Source organism: Ammospiza caudacuta, chromosome 5 (genome assembly GCF_027887145.1).
Source record: "Ammospiza caudacuta isolate bAmmCau1 chromosome 5, bAmmCau1.pri, whole genome shotgun sequence".
NCBI lineage: Eukaryota > Metazoa > Chordata > Aves > Passeriformes > Passerellidae > Ammospiza > Ammospiza caudacuta.
This window is the reverse complement of record NC_080597.1, coordinates 58495538-58519431: the sequence shown is the minus strand read 5'-3', so window position 1 is coordinate 58519431 and position 23894 is coordinate 58495538. Positions and strand designations below refer to the sequence as shown.

Below are 23894 nucleotides of genomic sequence, written 5' to 3'. Positions count from 1 at the left end.
TTCATTTGAAGGTTAGCTTCCCCAGATTTCTGTATGGGCAAGTACCTAAAATCTATGTTAAGTAGCAGAGGTAGCATAGTATATAAACAATTACAGATGTTTGAGCTGCTTTAATTACTGTCTGAATCCCAAACGTAGGGCTGATGTTAAGCTTCCTAAGGTGCCTTCCTATTCTCATGGTAACATACTTCAAAGGACTAAACTGAGAGCAAAAGATGACTAAATGACCATGGAAATAGAGAAGGGAGGAAATCTGATGGCACATTTAAGGGTGAAAGTGAGGGTATTTGGACCTAGGCTTTAGGTCAGGTTCAGCCTGCTGAAAAACCTGTCACAATTCCTCCTAAAATCTGTTAGCACAAACTCTGGTTGTTGTGTTCCTTACGTGGTGCTTGAGGAGAATTGGCATAGTGAGAGATCAGGAAATGGGAGGGCTTTAAGGGTAGGTTTTGACTGGAATATCCTATGTTATCCCTTTTACAGGACTGGGGTTTTTTGAGCTGGTCATTACTTTCTGGAATGCTTCCTTAAGATTATTTTTTCATTTAAAGACCTTTAAAACACCTTTTAGATGTTTTAAGGCCAGCTTCTGTCAGCTGTTCCGATGCTCCCTGTTTGCCTGTCAAGACTTTCTCAGAAAAAGACATTGTATCCATTGAAATCCCATGGAAATAATCTGACTCTTAAAAAAGGAGAATGTGTCTATGCATCAATGTTTCAAGAAACTGGAGAATGTCCCATTTGTCTATCATGTACATTCAATTCTCTTTGTTTCCCCTTTGGAAGGGAAGGGAGATGGTCCTTCAAAAAACTGCTTTGGTGTACTTCTTACTTACAGAAGACCACAACTGCAGTTTTTGCCTTGAATACAGTTCTTTGGCAGCCTTAGAAATGCTAAATGCTAGTGGATGGTAAGGTAGTAGCTGTGTTCTGAGAAGTCTGATGAATAATTACCTGTTTCAGTTACAGATTTTGGATTTTGTCTTTGCAGATCACTAAACTCACAAAGAACTACAGGTCACATTCTGCGTTGCTTGCCTTGCCATCTAAATTGTTTTATCATAAGGAGCTAGAAGTTTGTGCAGATACCTCAGTAGTGACTTCTTTCTTGAATTGGGAGAAATTGCCCAGGAAGGGATTTCCATTAATTTTTCATGGAATAAGGGTATGTGAAATGTTCATACAGTGAACTAAATGTATAGGCTTGCTAGCAGCTTGCTGATTTCTTTAGAATAAATTCAAGAAAGGATATGAAAAAAAGCTTAGTATGCCTTTCACAGGTAATGTGACTTCCTGACCATCTGATTTTAAAAACAAATACTTAAGTCACATATTTGCTAGGAACTTGAACAACTGCCTCTTGAAATGGCGACATTTTCATGGAAGTTTAAATTCATAGCAGATGACCAGACTGGTGTTACCATCAGCTGCTCTAGATTGCTTTTGATGAGAGTTTCCTACATTCAGATGGATACAAGCCTCTAAAACTAAAGGATCATTAGAGCTTAACTTGGCAGGGGAAAAAAAAAATCCTTGAATCTTCCAAGAAGTTAGTAAGAAGTGGTAATATCTGCTGCTTGGAGAGGCTTGGTTTAGAACTCTTCCACCTTGAAAAAAGCAAGATGTCAGCTTATTAACATGTTATTCTGAGTTGAGATATAACTCCTTTGTTGCATACTTAAAATACTTTTGTTATAGTGCTTATATTTATAAATGTATAAAAATATATATAAAATGTCAGGTAATACTTGTTCTCTCGAAAAGGTGTATAGAGAGGGAGAGAAATTATATAGAATATTCCATCACTTTTTTTGCATTCAGGAGGTATAAGAACAATGTGTTAATAAGTACATAGTCATTTCTGCACCTGATCTCCATCATCTCATTTCCTTTCCCCCAACACAGGGCAGTGAAACACGTGAAGGTCGCAGTCCTTCATGGTTCAATCCAGCCGAGGCAGTCCAAGTAATGACGTACTGTTGCCAGCTGGCCAGAAGTGAATACTCTGCAGTGCCGGTGACAGACATTGGAGTGATTGCGCCATACCGCAAACAGGTACAGTGTTCAACAGGTCTGATGTCTTCAGAGCCTCAGAGTTGCTGTATTCTCCGTTCTCAGCCTGTTGTCTCTCCCTGGTTAGGCATAGAATGGCCTTGGGACAACCCGCGCTCCAAAGGACGAGTGCACTCTTCAGATTTTTCGGTCTTCAATATTGTTTATTAATTCTTATCTACAAAGTCATCTCCCAGCCTGACAGAGGTCTGCCCAGCAAGACAGCCATGGGCACACTGACCTCCCACTGGGCAGTCGTCTATTTTTATACTAAAAACTACGTATAAGACATTTACCTTTACCTTCCAATACCTTTTACCCTTATTAACAAGTGCACATTTAATGTGAACCAATCTTAAAGTGCCAGCATCACCACCAAAGATGGATGACAAGAAGAGGAGGAGAAGGACAAGACACGCCCTAATTCCTCCATCTTGTCTCCTAAAAACCCCCCTGTACCAAAATCCCAAAACTTGTATTTTCACCCTGTGAATAATCAATTCCTTCACCACTTATCCCCAAGTGGTGAAGGAATTGGACACCTCTTGTCCTCACAGAGGTGGCACATCCCGTGCAGGGTCAAAATCCAACCACCAAGCACTTCTGGCAACATTCCAGGATTTCCGAGCCCCCAAAGGGTTGTCTCGGTAACTCTGGACATCAGGAGTGATGTGCTGAGTTCCCACACTGTATTTCATCCCATGTATTTATATGGTGGCTGTGTTTACAGTTATTTGTTTTTTCAAATATTCATAAGTATTCATACTGTTGATGTTGCTGAATTTCTTACACTCCATAAACAATAATTTCATATGATTTAATGCGACTTTGTCCTTCATCTGCCTATAATACAAGGCATATGATAGTAATGTCCACATTAAAAAAGTCACTTTGTATTGCAGGAACACTGATTAGAAAGTAGTCTTTGACTGTAATCTTCAGCATAGTCAGGCAGGATTTCTTCTTAAGTCTTTTGGAGCACTTCAGTTATAATCTCTGAACAACTTTTAGCAGATGGCAGTGCAGTAAGCCCATATGTACCAGGATCCCAGTGCCTGCGACTCCTTGTTCTCTCTCTCTTTTGGTGGGTACTTAAGATCATACCCCACATCTGCCTGTCACTCTGCATAATGCTCCTGGCAAGCAAAGGTGGAATCTTTGTGGTCATCTTCTTCAAGGGCTAATGGAAGCTGCTTGTCCTTGGATCTGTCATATGCATTGTTTTGGATATGATGCACACTGCAAAAAGAGGGTTTAAGGATCTGAGTTATCTTTAAAATCTGGACTACTAAAAATCTTGCCTTCTATTCAGTTTATGGTAGAGAGTACTCCTTTACCTAAGTTGTGTATTAGCTGTGATACTTTCTTGTAGGAAAAGTTACTATGTTATATGAAAATCTTACTAGTGAATGATTGCGTAGCTTGGTGTATGTGGTATGGTTTTGGTTTTAAAGCAGTCCACCCTCAAATGTAACACTAAATTCCCTCAACCACATTTTTTTTTCTTGATAGGTGGAAAAAATTAGATTTCTTCTTAGAAGTATTGATTTGGAAGACATAAAGGTTGGCACAGTAGAAGAGTTTCAAGGGCAGGAGTACATGGTTATCATCTTATCAACAGTGCGTAAATTTACTGTGGTACTATTGAGAATTTTTATGTGTCTAATTTTCTGTGTTTCATTTTTGATATAGGCCTTTAAAAAATTTAGAAGCTATATTTTTGTCAGTCTATCACAGTATTTGAAAGCAGAGCTTATTAAGTGCATGCTTGTTTAGTTGCTCTTCTCTTTAAAATATGGATTGTTAAAAATCTGTTGCTTTCTGTTTAAATAATGGTAGTAGTACTTCATACTTGCAGCTTGGAGGAAGAATCCAGGATTTTCTCACTTTTTTTTTTTTCTTCCTGAGGGCAGTGGTACTGTACTTACTTTCACAAGTGGTATGATGATCAACATCATACCATAGCTTTTCAGTCCACTATTAGAACTCCCTTAAAGTATTTCTAGGTATGTACTGCACTCTTATTTATAAGAACTCATTATTTAGGTAATGAAAATTTTCTTTTTTCAAAGATAAGTTCAAGTATGGATGAAAAATGGGTAAAAAATAATGAGTCATAGTTTTAGCACACTACTTGCTTTGGCTGTTTTTCCTATGCTAAGACAAAGTACACTGATGAGGCTACTGAAGAAGGCATACTGAAAGACACATTGTGAATTGTCATTCAGCTGAGTGGATTTTTGCAGTAAGGAAATACTATGTTAAAGTTACACTGTGGTATGTTGTATTCTCATCATTTTATTTCTAAAACTATCCTTAATTTTAGGTACGATCTCAGAAAATGGTAATTGATGATGAAAAACACTCTCTGGGCTTTCTCTGTAACCCAAAGAGATTTAACGTAGCAATTACTCGAGCAAAAGCTTTGCTGATTGTCGTGGGAAATCCTCACATTCTCGTGAAAGTAAGTTTTGGGTTTATATCTTTGAATTGCATATGTTATTGCCCCAGCAGTTGTATGATTTTGTGGTTAATCTGATGTGAGGAAGCATCAGAACATGTTAGGAATATTGTCCTCAGTCTGCATTTGGGAGTATCTGATATCCATGTGTTCAGTACAAACAGACAGTTCAGGCACACACACAGTAGATTTCTAAGTACAAGGGAAATCCTGCTCTGTGCATACAGACTCCTAGCTCCTTTTTGTCTCCAGCCTGGAGGCTCTGACCTCCTCTCAAGTTCTCCAGCAGCATGCAAGTCCATTAAGCATGTTCTGAATGACCTCACACAGTTAGGTTCTTCACAAAATGTAGTTGCATCACTTCAAGTGGAGGGTGGCAGAAGTGATTGTTCCCAATTAATGCAACAAGTGCCAGGGAGGAGGACTCCTTTTGGACTCGTGCATGGTCCTTCCACAGGAATAAGTTCAGCTTGTCTTAATATCTCATTTTATGTCTGACAAACAACAAGGAAAACAGTGTTCCAGAAATGGTCTGAATGAAAATTTAATTCCCCCACACCTAACATGTAACTATGTGAGAGCAGCTCAAGAAGAGGTACCTTCCTCGCATTTTGCACCATACTTGCACCATTTGTAGAGTTCTTTTTCTGGAAGAGATCCTATTAAGTCTCTTACATTCATGTGCCATGTTAATTTGTTTGGAAATTTCCTTTTCAGAGCACCATGATTACAGTTATATATTAATTTTCTCTTGTAGGATCCCTGTTTTTGTGCACTGTTAGAATACAGTTTAATGAACAGAGTTTATATAGGTTGTGACCTGCCCACAGAGCTGGAACACCTGCACAAGTAAGTGTCTGGTCTTCAGTTTAACCTTGCCAGATATTGATCAGTTTTCAGTATTTTTAGAGCTGGTGTCATTTGGAAGATTGATCAGTACAACAGCCTGGGTTACCATAGTAGGATTGGATTTTGCATTCCTAAGTAAACATTATGTAAACATAATGGTGTAATGTAACCCTGTTTTCTCCTGCCCCATAAAAGAATCTGACCATTAATTATTAAATAAGAGCTGTTGTTGAGTTTGGTATCTTATGTATCCCCAAATGATAATGGCATATTTGATCATCATTAAGGTGGAGGGTACAGCAGAAGTATTTAAGGTGATTTCACTGTAGTTAGCAACAAAGTGCTTGATATTTTAAATATGTTTCTTCTGATAACATGTAATGAATACAGTGTTCAATGGGTATTATAGGGTTCAATGATTATATATAATCACCCTAGATTATACTATTTTTTTTAATCAAAACTGTTGTTTATGGGAAAGGTAAGCAAGATTTTTATGTTACTTTCTTTAATTGACAGGTGTGACTAGTGTTTTGGTATTCAAGATGCATTCAAGAGTTTGGTATTCAACTGTTTTGAAAATAAAAACACTTATAAGAAATTTAGTCCTGAGCAGATCAAGCACTTTTTGTCCTCAGGGAGAGGCACATGTTCTGAAATGGATAGAAGTTTCTGCAAACAAGATTTTTTTTTTCTTTTAAGAAGTGAAAAAATTGAAATTATTACTGTAAAGTAGTAGTGGCACCTTATTAGCTTTTCTGTTTAAAATGTGTATTAATGTGCTTCTGCAAAGAACAGTATGCCTGAATCCGTCAGACTTCAGGAGAAAAGTATTGAAGGACTTCTACATCAGCTTTTCTATATTCCATAATCGTTTCAACTTCTCAGTTTTCTCAGCCTTGTGTAGTGCCACCTAAAACTGGACTGTCCCAAGAACATAAATGTGTGTCATTGTTGTGGGAGCATTACAGTAATATATGTTTGATGTGAACTGGAATGATACATTAAATATTTCCACTCAACTGATACTGAGTACCTTAAGCCAAAACCCTACTTCCAGTTTTTAAGGCCTTTGTAAATACAGCTGAGATCACACAGGGTGTTCTTGCTTTCCACTGTAGTTTAGCCATCTGCTGTGGTGCATGTCAGAGCAATGCCTTAAGTGGTGGGTTAAAGAAAAAAAGAAAATTAAAACTGTTTTGCCTTCCTGTAAATGTGCTATAAAGTATTGTGTTTATTTTGGCAAAATTAAAACAGAACCATAGATTAGCAGTATTTCTGCTCTTGGCTTAATTTGGCTCTGTGCTTTCCCATTAAACAGTATTTTTGTCTCTTCCTTGTCCTTTCCTTGGTGGTTAAGTCTTGCCAGACAGCACTTCAGGAGTAGCACGACAATTAGACACTGTGTTTAAAAATTGCCAGTACAGCAAGATGGCTTTCTGTATCAAACAGAAGTGTGTTAGATAGGAGTATAGGCTACAGAGAAACAAATAAGGCAGGGGAAAAAGATGGGAAGCTTCTGTTTGTCTTGTTTACAGTCCTTTCATGCCACTTCCATTCCTGGTATGCACTGTGCTTCTTTCCCTTGCAATGCACAATGTGCAGCTACTGTAACTTATCTGCACTCTTCTTAAGGAAAGGTGATAGTATTGAATCTGCACATGGGTGCTAAAGGTGCTGCTCTAGCTGGTGGTGAGGGAGCTGGGTGGTGATTTGTGGCTTCTCAGTTCTTTCATAAAAGCACACAGGTGATAATGCAGAAGGGAGGTCCATGAGACATTCCCTGTCTGTCAGGTCCTAACATGCTTGGGCATGTCTTTATTAGCACAGTAAAGCTAGAGCCCCCAAAATGATTTTGCTTCAATAAAAGTTGGGTATTTGGTGCTATTTTGTGAACAGAGAGAGCTCTCTGTTAATGTGCCTTTTAGTGCAATGATGCTTAGTGGAAGTGTGAGTTTTCATAAGAGATCCATGTATTCCTAACAATATGGCACTTCCCCATCCCTGGAAGTGTCCAAGGCCAGGCTGGATGGAGCTCTGAGCAAGCTGGTCTAGTGGAAGGTGTTCCTGCCCACAGAAGGGGGCATAGAACTAGATGATCTTTAAGGTGCCTTCCCACTCAAGCTATCCAATAATTCTGTGAGGCTCTGTCTGTCGAACAACAAAACATGTCCCTGTATGACTGTGGGAAATGAAATCTGTGTTGTCTTACTCTTCACATGAGACTAAAAATAGAATGAAAGTTTTTAAAACATCTCTCATTTGCCCCATCTCTGGATCAGAAAAGGTTTAATCTGATAAATGAGTACCAGAGAGATGCTGCCAGTCACTGACAGCTTGGAAAGTGATGGCTGTCACAATATATGTGTGTGTTAAGCAGCCTAAAGAGCAGTGAAGCTACTGTAAGGGAAAGGGGACACAGTGTTGTGCCTCAGAGTGAGACTTTTTAACCAACAGCATACCTTGTTGACACAAAGACAAAACTGTGCTCCAAAGGACAAGTGCTAATGGTGCAAAATTATTATTTTAATTGGTCCTTGACAGTAGAGTGGCCCTGGGGCAAGGGAGGGTGGCAGGGCCTGCAGCATGACCTGGCAGAGCAGCCCAGCTGGAGCAAGGTGCAGGTCCTGCTGCACTGGGATGCCTGCCCTTGGCACAGAGCAGGTGGCCAGGCCAGCTGGGACAGAGAGCTGAGCCAAACCCATACACAGCCCTGGCAGCAGGGAGGGCAGAAGCATGAAAATATGCATATTGTCAGCTCTTGGCATTTTGCTGAAAACACCTTTTGGGAAGTCAAGGGCCTTTGGTGGTTTCTCTTCTGTTTTTAAGAGCTGTGCCCTGGGCAGTGAAGAGGATGAGGTAGTGAGAGCAGAAGGGTAGTGAAAATCTCCCCTTTGGGTTCCTTTAAATTAATGAGCAAACTGCCCAGATGGCCTAAGTGAGGCAGAAGAAGAAATCCAACATAAACAATTTATTTAGACTGCCTAAAATGAAGACATCCTTTGTGTGGAACAGAATAGTGACCAAAAGGCATTTTCACCTTGTGGCATTCTGTTTTGGGAAGAGCTCTCTCTGCAGAGTGTTCAGGTCTTGCTGTGGAAAAGAACTGTGCCTGTAGCACTCCAGATGTGTATTTCCATCCTTGAATTAGCATGCTTGTTTTAATAGATTCCCTATCTCTGCCACCAGTCCAACAGCCTGTGCAGAAAGGGCAGGTGCTGGCATGGTCAGAGCCAGTCAAGTTCAGTATGTGCTGTACTGTCATTTTTCTGGCAGGTGATGCAATTTCTTCTGTCCAAATTTCTGTAGTCTTGAGGTTGTGCTGGAGTTGCATCTTGGAAGACTTGACATTTATCAGATGTGGTGATTTTTAACTTTAGAGCCAAGGAATTGCTGGTAATAGGGTAGAAAATAGCTGCAGTTAACTTTCTCAGGATGGTCATTTATTTTACTTAAGCCATCACCCATTTTTAGAAACAATTTTTTGACCAGTCTTCTGTCAGATTTCTTCATCTGAATAATACAATCAAGGCGGTTTTTAAGTGTGTTACACTAGGTACTGCTAGCCAGGGAATAAGTCATTCCAGATACATTCTGTCCTGTTTGAACTGAAAATGGTAACAGTAATATTATTCCTTTTTACTTCATTATATCTAGAATTTAAGTCCTAAAAATGATTGTGTGCTGCAACCATGTGTGGCCTCTATGGTAGTGCCCTGTACATGAACCTCATTTGTGTATGGAGACATTGCTACCACCACAGAAGAGTCTAGCAAGAGAAAACTTCAAAAACAGATTTTAAAAGAAAAAAAGGGACTCACAACAGATACACATGGAAAGAAACATGTAACAAAAAAAAAAGGCTCAATTATTTTTTTACTGAATTTATTAATAGTAGAAATAAAAATAAATTCATTACAAGCAGATTAATGCTATGTTTTATATTGCTGTGTAATCTTTATCCAGATTAATCTGCATATCTGCCTGGGATTGAAGTTAACAAGATTTGGTCTGGATTTAAAAGCCAATGTGTATTGTCCTGCTGCCTGCTTGTAGAGAAGATACCCTAAAACAAGTTACCATTGTTTCCTCACCATGAGAAATGTGAACAGTTCAGCATAGTTTCCCCTCTGTTTCCCGTGCCCAAGTGTTTGTGTCACTCTTTGTACATCCAGGCCAGAGCAGAGTGCTGCCTTTAGTCATAGACTGCTAAGGAGTAACTCTTGATAAGAATCAGCCTTGCACCATCATATCGCTGAAGAAACAGTAGTGCAAGCCTGGTGACAGTGGTTAGAACTGCATGTTAATGTTCCACACATGTTCCTTCTATAAATGATGTTTCAGAGAGTTTTAACAGTAAATTTTCCAGTGAACCATGTGGAAAATTCAACTTTTACCTCATAGCACTGTAGGTACATTTTTAAAATATCTCTTGAATGTGGTAAAGTGCTAAAGTGCTTTAAAATTGCATTCTCTCTTTACTTCTGTTTGTCCCCAGTGCATCAAACTCCTCATTATTTCCTACAAAATAAAATTACGTTTGCAATCCAGGAGCAACCTGTTCCAAAAATATCTATTTTAGTAATTCTTTGTGCTCTTACTGTAAAATGAATTTGCCTTTTTTTTTTTTTTTTTTTTTTTTTTTTTTTTTTTTTTTTTTTTTTAATACCGGGAGTTTTTGCACTGTGCTTGTGGCTGGAAACCCATAGCACATCAGACCTTGTATCAGCAAGCCTTCTGCTGAATGATAAATCCACTCATCAGGAACTTACCTCATGCAGTCTGAAGATAGGGCTTAGATACAAAGAAGTAAATTCACTCTTCTCAGCAATGCCATTGAAATTCAGATATTTTCCTAGACAGGGCTGAGTACTCCATGCCCAAAGAGGAATGTAATTTAAATTTTTGTTTTTGTCCACCTTGTGGACTTTACAGAGTTTTTGAGGCTGTAGATCTGTTTAAGAGTTTCAACTTTTTTTTTTCCCTGTCTCCTTTTTGTGCAATAGGTAGGTATGTATGCAGAAAGTCCCACAACATGTGAGGAGGAGGTTAATGCAGTACCCTGAGTGCCCTTATGTAAACATAGACAACTAATGTATGTTAAAAGTGTGAATCAACTCACCATTTCCATACAGCCAGGCCTGTGGAGATGTGGATTTACTTACCTCATGTTAAAGACTGGGAAATGCAAAAATGTTTAAGAACATGAGGAATGAAACCATCCCAGATTCTCTTTAAAGGTAATCTCAAACATTAGCTTCTAAAAAATATCTGTGTACTGTTTGCCCTAGAAAATTAACTTCTTTCTTATTGAGTTTTTTTCTTACTTTGAAATGCAGCTGCTTTATGCAGTGCAGATACAGGCTCTGTGTAAGGACATTCTCCATTCTCCACTGACTGCAAAGCTAAAAATCCCATTAAAAGCCCAGGAGGTAATATGATTTTTTTTTTCATGTTCACAAAGTGCACTGTCTCTACATCAGTGTGTATTTGCATGCATGGGGCTGAAAACCTTTCAATGATGACTTTCAGTCAGGTACACATTGAATCTCTTTCTCCCCTTTTACCACAATATTACAGTTTCAGTGTGAATTTTTGAGCAGCTGCTGCCTATTTTGTGGTACATGTAAGCAGTGTCTTGATCCATTAACACCTCAGTGGTTCCATTAGCACAGATAGAATGAGACAGGTACCTCAGCAATTATTCCACCTCACTGACATCTTGTGCATCAGCAGTGCCTGGGGAGGCACATACCTTCCTGTCCCTGGCAGAGCAGGGAATTACTGCACAGCCTCTGCAGAGCCACAGAAGTGTTGTGTTTAAAGAAACCATGGAGCCTGATCCAGCTCCTGCTGCCAGCAATTCCATGCTGTGTATTTCAGATTTTGGTAGTGACTTCTGCTTTCCACTGTGTGATACAGAGCAAGTTTTATACAGCACCTTGTTTCTTTCTTCAGAAAATAGGCTTTTGCAGGTTTTACTAGTTGACATTCCTTTAACACTATTTTCTGGTTTTATTTCTTTTACTAATCAAAAATGTGTATTTGTCTTACATTCACATAAGAAAATACACTGGGACCTAATATCATAAAGAGTAATTTTCCTTTTGTGGCTTTAGAATCATGATGAACAGCTACAGCTCGCAAACAGCTGAATGCCCAGGGGCAGTATTATATTTTCTGCAGATATTACCTGTGCTGTTTGACTTGACTGTTACTTTTTACTTTCATTTTTCTTCTTATGTGAAAATGTCATTATATCCAAATTTAATTCTGCTCCAGCAGAAGCTTTATTTAATAATATAATTTATTTAATAACATATGTGTCTAACCTTTCTTCATCAAATATCTTTCCTGTTATTGTCATATTTCCAGCAGCTTGTGAATAAGCATGAAAGTTATTCATATGCTGTAATTTTCAGTATCAAAAAAACTAACAAATACATACTAAATATCTTAGAAAATCCTTCAAAAGAATCTAGTACATCAAATAATTATTTCTGAGTATATCAACCAAATTTGTCATTTTGTCCAAGTGTATTTGATACAGTTGGCTTCAGATACGGCTTTCTGGGTTCCTGGTATAAATCCTGCTCTTCTCTCTGGTTTCTACCAAAATGCATCAGTTACAAGAAGCTGTCCAGCATGGTGAAGAGCTGGAATGCTTTCAGTTCTTGCCTGCAGAAAACATGACATGATCTGACACTAGCAGGGTTAGGAAGAAGGCACTCCATTCCCCAGCCTTCATCCCAGGGGGTGTCTGCCATTACCTGGTTGGTTGGTATTAGCTGTGACACTTACACAGTCTGATCTCTGCAGGTTCTCTTCAGGCCAGACCACATGGCCCAGAGTTCCCCAGGTATAATGGCGGAAAGGGATGTGTTCCATTTTTAATAGAACTTAAGGGTTCAAGCAGTTAAGTTGAAAATAGTTCAGATTACTTTTTAATTAATTCCTTAATAAACAGTTTGCAGACTGTTTCTTTTAATTTGGGGGGATTTCATGTGACTATTTTTGAATAAGCTCTAGTAGAAAATGATGGGATATAAAGTATCTCCCTGCTACTTTCCAAAGAAAATGCTAATTTACTAATTTAGTGTAACTTTATTTTCTGCATCAGGACTGACAACTTTACCATCCCTGCCCACTGTCTACCCTGTCCAGCTCTCAGAGTTTCATCTGTTGCAAGTTTGTATAAGGAACTTTACCTCTTGTGTCTGTCTGGACAGACAAAATGGATTTGATCCATAACTTCAGCTTCTAGCCTTAGGCATGCTGTAGCAATAGGGGCTTGTGTCCAAATTAGTATTTCATAATATAAATTCAGAATAGTGAGAAATGATGCAACCACTGATATTTACTGGTCAGAGGTAAGTAGTTCACCCAGGATACTCCTGGAGATGTCCACATTACTACACCTAGGTTACAGAGCATTCAGCAAGAGCCCAATTGCTAAGCCATGCACAAGTGCAGATTGTTTACACACACTTGTGCAGTGCTGTAGCTTTACTAATGAGAGTATTTCCACTTCTGTAAGTGTGGCTGGCTGTGTAGAGCAATAAAGTTAAGAAAGTGTGCTGGGTTATAGAAGCAAGGAAGTAGCCATCAGCGCCTGCAGGTTTGCCAAATATAACAAAACGCTGCATGAATTTAAAAAGTTTTGCCCAAGGCTTCACTCATAGGATTACAAGAAAAACCTCTTATGTTGATAGATGGGAGACCAGGTCTTCATTACATGTGTCGCACATTACATGTCCTCCTGATAGCTCTTAGGGGGAACATCCCTTACAAAGCTCAATGTTTGCAGCCAGGAATGGAGGGACGTGATTTGTAGCTACTGTACAGCACTTAACAAACACTACATCCCCAAAGTATATTTTTTTTCTGGGTTTGGGCATCTTTCCAGATGTAAGACAGACATGAAATGCTACCTGTGTAGCATAAAGGCGTAGAAGAGGTTTAGTGTGGAAGAGACCTCTGGAGATCACCTAGTCCGTCCCCCATGTTCTGAGCCTGTCCCAACAGGGTCTGGTTACTCAGGGCCATGTACAGTTGGATTTTTAGTAGTTCTGATATTGCTTATTGCTTTTAAGAATTTACTCCTTCTCTCATATATTTGAGTTCTAATTTTTTTGAGAAACACTGCAAGAATTTTCCCTTTGTCAGTTCTTTACTTCAGTCACTTCTTAATCTCTGAGCTGAAACTAAGCCAAAATATTCTTGTGTAAGCAATAGTCAAAGGGGAAAAGATTATGAGTTCTTGAATAGTAAAACCAGATATTTTAACTCTTTCTCGTTGTTGCTGTATTATTACTCAAAACTGCTATATTGTAAACTTGCCAAAGCACTGGTTTTATTGGGAGTTTTTGTCAATCTTGTTGGACATGTGTATTTTGGCATCTGTGAGAAAATAAGCTTACATCTGGAAATTAATGCCAGGAAATGGAGATTTGTACATGCCCATTTGCAAACATTAGGCAGCAGAAGCCACTGAAGATTGTATTTTGGTTCTGCATTACCTTTTCTGGGATATGAAATGAGGAATGTCACCAGCTGAAGTTCCTGGACACTAAGTCCTTCCAATATCATGGAACATGTCTTGTGGGTAGACCAATGCCTGAATTCATATGCAGGCAGCATCTGCAAAAAGATGTGACAAAGGCTGCCTGACCCCCACAACTGAATATACAAGAAATAATTGACCGTACGAGGTAGGTAGATGTTGGCAAGTATCCACACATCTGCACATGTGGATGCCAAGCTTGAGACAAGTACATTACCTTGGCACCATGCCTGCTGTCATGCCTGACAGGCTTCAGGCAGCAGCCCTCATGGTCCTGCTGTGCCTGTGACAGTGTTGTGGGAGTTGCAAGGAGCGAATCCGCCCTCCTCCATGGGAAAGCAGAACTGCTCCCAGGGGCACACGTCCCTGTGGTGCATTGTGAGGCTTGGTGTTTTGTAGCAGGCTCGAGGGCAGAAGTTTGTTGGGCTGCCAAGGCATATGGCTTTGCAGGGCCTGCACACTGCTTGTGTTTGCTGGCAGCTGTGGCTTGAGACAGTGGATCAGAGGGGCAGTTCATCATGATGTGAATTCACTGAGTATGGAGACTGAACACAGACCATACAATAAATCTGGCAAACAAGGCAAATGCTGCATTCTCATCCATCAACACTTGGGGAACAGTGGAACAAAACACGGCCTGGTAGGTGGGATGGTGCTGCCTTGCTGACATGGGATGACCAGTAAAGGCTCCACAGTGTCTGGAGGATGGTGTGGCTGCAAGGGAGGTACGCCAGCCTTTCAGGGCCATGGAACATCACTGACAAAGTCCATTCAAGTACTGAAACAGCTCTCAGCTATTTTACTTTGCAATCCAATATACTTAGAAGATGCAGAGTGGGGCTGGCCTGTGCATGTGGAACACAAAAGTGAAATGGTATTGGCTTGAAAATCACCTGGATGTTAAGACTGTACATACAGCTGTGACTTGGTTTTGTTACAGTCTGTAACTGCAAAACTAGACGTGTTTTACAGATAACTTACAGATTTTTAATGTTCTTCTGCCTTTTGGCATTTTTTTATTTGAGCACTCCTGGGATGAGGGCACTGTTAATCTTTATGGAGTATTTTGTGCTTAATTAATTGTAAGGACTTAGGTAGCTGAGGGCTTTTATTTTTCTTTACAGAGTAAGATATCAATTAAAATGTAAATCTTTACAATTGCCTTCTTTGGGACATGGGGATCCCTATAATCGAGCTGTGTAGATTATTCACTGTTTTCAAGTACATTAATAATAATGTGTTGGCACAGCCACTCCTTCTTAATTCCTTGCAATTAAATGGACAATGCTAAGTGTTAAAAACAAGTAATGACTCATATGCACTTTGTCAGTTTATGCAAAGAAGGTTAAAATAATGAACAAAAAGTGATGAAAAATGGAGGAGGAGCTTCACTTACTTTCTCATCCCTTCTCATTTCCTTTCCATTTTACATGTTTACTTGACTATGTGATGCAGGGATAGCTAGAGGCTACCTGGATGAGACTTGTTTCTCCCCTTCATTTGCTTGAGCTGTCCTCCCTGGAATGGCCTTCATACTGCAGTAGCAAAAATGTAAAGGCCAGATTACCTCCCTGTTAAGCATCTGCACAGGAATGTTTGCAGTGAAAAGTATCTGCCTCTCTCCTGAATGAGGCAGAGACTTCAGATCCCCACTGCAGGGAGAGGGGACTGTGTACTCATAACCCTGTCTATGAGATCCTCATAACAGGATCACAGACCCACAAGAAAACTCTCCTGACTCCACAAACCTGTGTTAAGTTCTCTTCTGTTAGTCCTGCTTGTCTCTCCTTCCTGGAACACAGCCTCTCTCTCTGCCTCTGCAGCACAGTGTTCCACAGCTCTCCTCCTAAGCCCACACAGGGTAGCAGCAGGATGCTCAGCCTTCTGGCAGCACAGCTCTTCGTGCAGATCTGAGAGCTCCCTCCAGAAGCCACCATGCTAGAATTCCTTAATAAACATGCAAGAGAAGGAATCCTTCCAGTAATACTTCTGTATGTCAAGATGTAGAGTTAAAACCTTCCTTTCTCTTAATATACCATTTATTTGAATGTCAAAGAACGGAAATAGCAGGGTAATAATTGATCATAACAGAACGCTCTGAGCAACTATAAAATTGCATTAGCATTTTCCTTTATTTTTCATTGAAAATTCTGAAATCTAGTAGCAGAGGAGACAGTGTGATATCCTAGGGATTTCTCACTTATCTTTGGAAGTGAAAAACCTGAGCCTTCTTCAGCCTGAAGAATTTGAATATGTAGTTCTCAATAAAATGCCTTATCATGCTATGAAATAGGCTACAGCAATGTTCTCTGTCTGCCTTGCTGAAGCAGAACCAGAGTGCAGCACAGTGCAAGATTAATGGGACCAGGGAGAGGGGACACGCTATAGGGGACCTCTGTGTAGTACAGCAAGATGAGGACTCCCAGCAGTTTATGAGTTCCTTGGCTCCAAATTATATTTCTGTATTTTAGCTTGTGATGCTCAAACAAGCAGGACTTAGAGCAGATATGAGGGCTCTTATTCCTTCACTTAGGGCTTAACAAAAAGAACCATCATCATCTCATCTGTGCTTCCTTCTTCATTTGCATTACAAGTTTACTTCAACTTTAAACACTCCTTGCTACAGTGAACTGGAATTATGACTGCCTTCCATGTGATACTTAATACCACCGTCTGGCAGAATGAAGCCTTCCCTTTGCAAGCTTCAGAGTGGAATTTCAAAGAATGTTGCTGATTGCAGTCTGTACTGAGAGCAAAGCGTTCAGTGTGTGCTTTGCTTACTTTGGTCAGAATTTAAAATTTTGAAGCAAGAGACTAAAACAAGAAACAAGCTCTTCTCTGTCAGCAGAAAGATACAAGTATAAAGACCACCCTTAAGTCAATATTGTCATGGTTTAACCCCAGGTGGCAGCTAATCCCCCCACAGCCACTCACTCACTCCCCCAGTGGGATAAGGGGGACAGTTGGAACAGTCACAGTGAGAAAACTCATGGGTTGAGATAAAGACAGTTTAAAAGGTAAAGCAAAAGCCATACACACAAGGAAAGCAAAGCAAGGAATTAATTCACTTCCCGTGGGCAGGCAGGTGTTCAGGCATCCCCAGGAGGGCAGGCCCTCATCATGTATAGCAGTGCCTTGGGAAGACAAACACACTCTATCACTCCAAGTGACCTCCCCTTCCTGCTCCTTCCCCCAGCTCTAGATACTGAGCATGATGCCCTGTGGTCAGCTATATCCTTTGGGTCAGTTGGGGTCAGCTGCCCCAGCCGTGTCCCCTCCCAACTCCTTGTGCACCCCCAGCCTCCTCACTGGTGGGGCAATGTGAGAAGGGGAAAAGGCCTTGTCTGTGTAAGCACTGCTCAGCAACAGCTGAAATTTCCCAGTGTTTTCAGCACAGATCCAAATCAGAGAACCATACTAGCTACTGTGAAGGTAATTCACTCTATCTGAGCTAAAACCAGCAAAAATACACAATATATTATGTCTTTAGTCTCATTTGATGTAATACAAATTGCCAAAATTAAATTCAAATAAATTTTTAAGATGCTGTTTTCTTGGGGTTTTTTTCCCTTGGTATTTATTAGTTTGTGTACTTTCAGTGGGCTCTGGCTGAATGTCTCTTCAGTCTCCCGTTGGTGATTCCATCCCCAGGTCCCATGCTCTACCCTGCCAACCTTTCTAACACTGTGCACATTTCTGGCCACAAGCAATCTGTATGCAGCTGCAGTCTCTGCTACTGAAGTGTTTCAGTCCTGTGTCTTCAGCTGCAGTATTGAGCCCACTCAAAACTTTGGGCTTGCACCACTGCAAACTGTCTTGGTTCAATGATCAATGTTATAATGACACTGGGAAAAAAGCATTAAGCCAATGCTCAAAAAGCCCCACATCACAGGACAAAAAGTACTGCCCATTTAATCTTCTTCATTGTTGGGGATAATCAGAAAGTCTTGGGAAAATGAAATGGTTTTAGATTTTTGCATATAAAATAGCTTTTAAAATAATGATTGTGGTATCTTATGTGTCTGACTCTGCTCCTTTAGACTGGAGACCTGATAATGTAACTAATACTAAAAATGTCTATTGATTAGTGTGCACACCTGTAAGAGACTGATAGCACTCTAACTGGCTAATGAACAAATGTCTGATATGAGCAGGACTCACAACTGTATCACCACAAGACAGCAATTCTGAGTTACAATTCTGTGGCCTGTTACTAGTACAGCTAATTAACAACTGCTATGCAAGCTCCATCATGCCACAATTCCCTTCCCTTTTCCACTTACTTACTATTGGGCACAAGCCTTTCCCTCCTCACCCCACCCTTGCACACAAGTCTTTTGGACACAGACCCGATGAGAGTGCAGGAGGTTGTTGTCTCAGGGGTGTTGTCTGCCATCCTGGGGGAGCTGGGTCACAGAATAGCTTTACCACTGGAGGTGTTCACACTTCTAGAACCAGAATATCTCATCCCTCTTTGTTCTCCACAGGAATATTCCTAATGCCTGTTTGGTTGTTTTTTTTTTTTTTTATTTCCTGGGCTTTTTTTCCTATTTAATTAATTCCTAGTGGTTATTTTCCTGAACCTACCTTGTCACCAACCCTGCACCTTTTTTTCTCTGCCTAGGGTCCTCCCAGACAAATAGGACCTATTTAATGACATGCTTCTGATTATTTTTTCCTTAGTGGTCCCAGTTCTGCTATATCCACACCCAAATTTGGTGTTTCTAACACTGTTATCCAGGCACCTTTGATCCAATATGGTATTGCTCATACTGCTATCTAGATAGTCCCAAAACTCCCTTTAGACCCTTGTTCAAGCTGGTTACATTTCCTCTATACCATATGCTTTTTGAACAGAAATATGTTATCTTACTTCAGCCTTGACTTCCCTACCAGCTATTTAAGCCAAGCTGTTTCTAGATTTATGCAGAGACAGCTTGCATACCAGAGCAACAGAATAACCCATTTTGTGCTTATACAATCTCTTTGCCCTTGAGCAGCTTCAGTTACCCTCCAGGTTCCCATGGTGGCATTAGCTGGTTTTGAAGCCCAATGTTTGAGTCTCTGGCTCAGAGTAAGCATGTAAGGAATGTCCTTTGAGGAGCAGTTGAGTACTTCAGGCCTGTCTGTTTTGGAGAAAAGGCTGAAAGGTGACCTCATTGCTACTGAGGAGGGTAGGTGGAGGAGGAGACTCCATCGCTTCTCCATCCAGTGATAAAGTCCCATGGGAGTGGTTCAGAGCTGCCCCAGGGGAGGTTTTGACTGGACATTGGGAAGCATTTCTTTACTGAGAGGGTGAGAAAACACTGGCACAGGCTTTCCAGAGAGGTGATGGATGCCCCCAGCCTGGCAGTGTTTTAGGGGTGTTTTGACAATGGCTTTAACGATCTGCTTTAACTTTTGGTAAGCCCTAAAATGGTCAGGCAGTTGGACTATATGTTCACTGAATCTGAAATGGTCTATTCTGCTCTAAACAACCCCAGAAGAGACTCACTAGCAAGGAGATGTGCATTGCAGCAAAAAATACTTCATTGATGTCAGCAACCATATCACATCTTCTTCTTAAGAGTCACTTTTTCTTCCCAGGGAACACAGAGCCTCCTGCTACTGCCAAAATGCCAGGCTGCATTGCCAGTTGCTCCTTTTCACTATCACCTGGCATCTCACTTCACTTTACCACCAAAACCATCACCTAAGACACAGTCACAGCTCCCTGCCATCTGCCAGCTGCCATTTCCAACCCTACACAGTCCTGTCTCACTGGGAGCATTCTGCAGAGGCTGCACTCACCAAAGCTGTGCCTGCTGCTCACACAGACAGACAGACAGACAGCACCTGCACAGCCATGGCAGCACTGACTGCACACCTGCCCTGGGGAGAGCATCCCTGCCAGCACGGGAGTAGCTGGGCTGTGCAGGGCCACACCACCCCCAGGAGGAGAGATGTGATTCCCAGAGTGGCTGGTGGGGTAAAGACCACGGGGATTTGAGCCACAGCCTGGCTGAAGGTAAGAAAAGCCCCACAAGTGGTTTCTAGTCCTGCTCCTTGACAGTGTTAACAGGGAAACTGCATCCTTTACGTAAATTCGGTGTGAGGAACTGCATGAAAGATTCATGGCAGCATGACCAATTTTAAAGCCTTCATATTAAAAGGCAGCAATTCTAAGGACAAGGACAGCACACAGTCGCCCTTGGGGAAATGGCTAAGCTAAGACAAGCTGCAATATAAGAGACAGTCAGTGGGATTCATGTGTAAACTCTGGACACCTACAATGTGTAAATGATTCATCTCATTTGGAAGAGAACATCTACGTTTGGTCACATGAACTGCACTGTTACATTTAGCTGGTTCTCCTCCTACATGGTTCAGGAATAGTGCTCTGCAATATCTCGCTCAGGCACCTTCGTGCTTGGATAGATAAATCTCACGCCACATCTAAAGGTAGTATCCCTCTGCTTAGAAGGTAAATTCTAGGTGCTAGAAGTGTCCCTGTCAGAATTTGAAATCAGTCATTTCAAATCAATCTCAGTTTTTCTCATTTGCTTTTGAATTTCTGAGCCTTCAGAACTGGAGAAAACAAGACTTAAAAAAGACCCACACTTTACCTTCAATAATCAGTATTTTCTATGTGATAACAAGTGATTTATTCAAACTAAAAAAATAATACTTCTTTTTTGATCTTTTGTTAGAACTAATTAGAATTCCTTCACATGACTTTCCACTTTGATCTGTAAATCAATTTCTGACCCTACCAGCAACTTGTGAAATATTTATTAGCACAGGAATATTATCACAGGCTGATTATTTTCTAGATCACCCAGCAGCATACATGCCAGGATGTTATTACTGAGAAACTAGACTGTGGTGTTTATCTGTAAATTGTGACAGTAATTTTCCATGTCCCACACTCTGCCTTGCTACAGGTTTTTGTTTACCCATGTTCTGGTCTGACATACCATTCCATCTTGCCTCTCTCTTTGGCTTGCTGTACAGACATCATCTTGCAAAGCAGGATTACAAAATCAATATGATTAAATCAAATAATGGCATTATAATGAAGTAAGCTTCATAGGAGAAATTTTAATCACTCGTGGATGTCACATTTATGTTAAAAGCAGAGTGTCTGATTTATGGTTAGTCTTCTATGCCCTGGATATTAAATGTGGAACTAGATATAATTTAAGGGGAAGATATAGTAGATGTCTGCAGAAGTATATGCGTCATGGAAAAGATGGGCAGGGATGGATCCAGATATGCTTCCATAGGGGCCTGTCTAATTTGATGATTTGATTACCTTTGGAGCAAACAGAACAAGGTAGGTTGGATACAACAGGTTGTAAGCCTTTGGAATTCCTTAATAAAGAGGCTGTGGATGCCAGAAATTTACACAGTCCCAACAGAAGACCAGAAAAAATACCCTGCGATCTTTTGGGGGTTATCAAACCATCACAAGCTCAGGAAATTTCCTCAACATTGTTGGAAGCTGGAACAGTTAGGGAAAGGAATCAACAATGAGGGCTACCTCATTTTAACACTTCCTTAACTGACCAGTTGCAGCCACACTTGGAGATGTAGGGGAGTAGATGGCTGCTCCTAAGTTTGTAAAGTTTGTAGATGTTTAGACCAAGGTTCCTCAGAAATGGTTACTACAGCTGGCATTATTTCTTCATGGAAAAACATGAGCAAGCATCTAGAGTCAGCATCTAGATAGCACATGAGTGCTAAGGGCTGAGGTAGGGGAAGATAGGAGAAATGCCACAGGCAGTCACTGAAAACAAGAAGCAATCTGATTGTTTTGAATTAAGTAAGTGGATGGGTGAAGGAGGATTCAAAAAGAAGATGACATAGTGAGAATTAGAAAAGTGGTCTTTCAGCTGCAGTCTCAAGGAGCAGAACGAGAAAGTCTGAGCAAAAGTTTTGCACAGCAGCTGTGCTGCCTCAGGCTGTCAGTGCCATGCTCAGCATCATCCCTCTGGCAGCAGCAGTAACAAGTGCAGAAGGTATTTTGGTTCTTTTTTGTTGGAATGGAAAGCTCTTTATTAGAGGCTGATAAAATACAAATTATTCCAAATGCAGCTAGAGCAAGAGAAATTGATGCATGTATCTCTCATCACAGATAGCTAGGATTATTGAGGCTTGCAGCCTGAGCCAGAAACTGTCCCTGTCGCAGACATTTCTCCACAGAAATCCTTCCTTTCATATTTCTGTGTCTTCGGGAGCCAGAGGCCCCCGAAGAGAAGGTAAACAATTATTATCAGCTGCTGTGGAACGCAATAGGATTCACCTTGATTGGCTCATTTTCTATGTTTATAATTGAGAGCCAATCACCAGTTCAAGCCAGGGGACTGAGTCCTTGGCCACAACTTTGTTGTGGGTTCTTTTCTATCTCAGCTTAGCTAGCTGCTCTGCAAACCTCTTCTATATTCTATTTAGTATAACTATAATGTATTATATCATATATTAATAAATTCAGCCTTCTGATCAAGATACAAGATTCACCGTCTCTCTATCACCAGCCAGCGGCCCACACAGGTCGCGGTAATATCTGGTGACCCCTCGTGTAAGAGCAAAAATTAATCTGATAAGACCAGAGGAGCAAAATTGCTGCACTGGGTAAAAATCCTGTATGTGTAGCATTTGATGGTTGCTCTGAAGCGACCTCAGAAAGTGGACTCAAGCCAGGAGCTGAAGAACCGAAGATCCTGATTTGGACAGAGTTCACAGCCAAGGCTGACCACAACAGAATTTTTCTTCTGGAAAACGATCAGGAAAGATGATGGAAAAGAGCAGCAGACCTGTGGAGCTGGCCAGAGCAAGCTGGACTCTTTCAAAAGGTACTGTTCACTTTTCTATCCCTGATGAACCAGCCCTTCGTAGCTTGTGGCTGTTCGTATGGCAAACACATGCCTTGCCAGAAGAGATTCAATTCTCCTCTTCAGAGGAAAAGCTTATTGCCCTCTGGAACTATTGGTGCAGAGAAGATGGTTGCTTTTTGTCAAAAACAGATATCTATGGGTTCTTTCGATGGGCAAAGCTTTTTGGGTTCTTTACTGATATTCTGTATGCTTTGGATGTTTTTGTCTGGGAGTGCATGGACTCGATTATCCAGTGCGTCTACCTGGAGGGATGCATGTTGCCTTCTATCTACCCAGCATTTATAAAGCTTTTCCCAGTCCTGAAGCGCAGAGCAGCTTGTTTTCAATGGATATCTAACTGTTATGGCCAAGCTCCGTTTCCACCACCCTTGGCAGAAGACCCGGTGGGGGAGGACTTCGGGTTTTTTCCCCCCCCCTGCTTCGCGGCGGGGGGGCCGAAACTTCGCGGCGCGAAGAAGTTTTTTTTACTCTTGCTCCGGAGCATGCTCAGATGGAGTGTTCTCCTTCCCCCCCTTCTCTCTCTCCGGGGGGATGGGAGCGGCCGCTCAAGCCAGCGCCGGCCTCTCAGACTCCGCCTTCAGAAACGGGGGCGGCACCGGTCTCCGAGGTTTCCTCCACGGCCCTGCTAGAGCCGTCACTCCAGGAGATCCCGTCTCCGCCTCTCCAGGAGGTCCCGCCCGCGGTTTCACCGGCCTCCCTGCCCCCGCCAGAGCCTGTGTCGGAGAAGGCCGAAGAGACAGCACTTCCGTCGATTGACCTGTTGCTAAGCAACGGCGACGCTCCGCTGTCTCTCCCAGCTCCGCTGCTGCCGGTTTGCACTGCGACGGCGACTGCGACTGCGCCTCCGCAGAGGACCCCGGAGTCAGCAGCAGAAAACGCCGTTGAACCTGCGGGACCCTCGGAGCAGCCCGCCGCGGATCCCACGATCAGCGCAGTTCCCTCCCCGGTTCCGGCTCCGTCCCCGCTGCTTCGACCGGACGTCCCAGCAGCCGCCCTGGAGGCTGGTCTCTCCTTCAGTGGAGCAGGGGCTGCCCGCCAGCTCACTGTTGTGGCAGTCCGGCTGCCGGCTTTCAAGCTCGGCGGTTTGGGGGGT

The 23894-nt window shown here is 41.5% G+C and overlaps 1 protein-coding gene across 1 annotated transcript in view; it reads left to right on the top strand.

Annotated features, from left to right (window-relative positions):
• Positions 1-23686, top strand: part of MOV10L1 (Mov10 like RISC complex RNA helicase 1) — a 46373-nt gene extending 22687 nt beyond the window's left edge. The window contains exons 23-28 of the mRNA XM_058805954.1: positions 992-1165; positions 1906-2055; positions 3565-3672; positions 4379-4516; positions 5271-5362; positions 23599-23686. Coding sequence (XP_058661937.1) covers positions 992-1165; positions 1906-2055; positions 3565-3672; positions 4379-4516; positions 5271-5362; positions 23599-23686 — 750 coding nt within the window. The remainder of the gene's footprint in view (positions 1-991; positions 1166-1905; positions 2056-3564; positions 3673-4378; positions 4517-5270; positions 5363-23598) is intronic.
• The last annotated feature ends 208 nt before the right edge of the window (positions 23687-23894 follow it).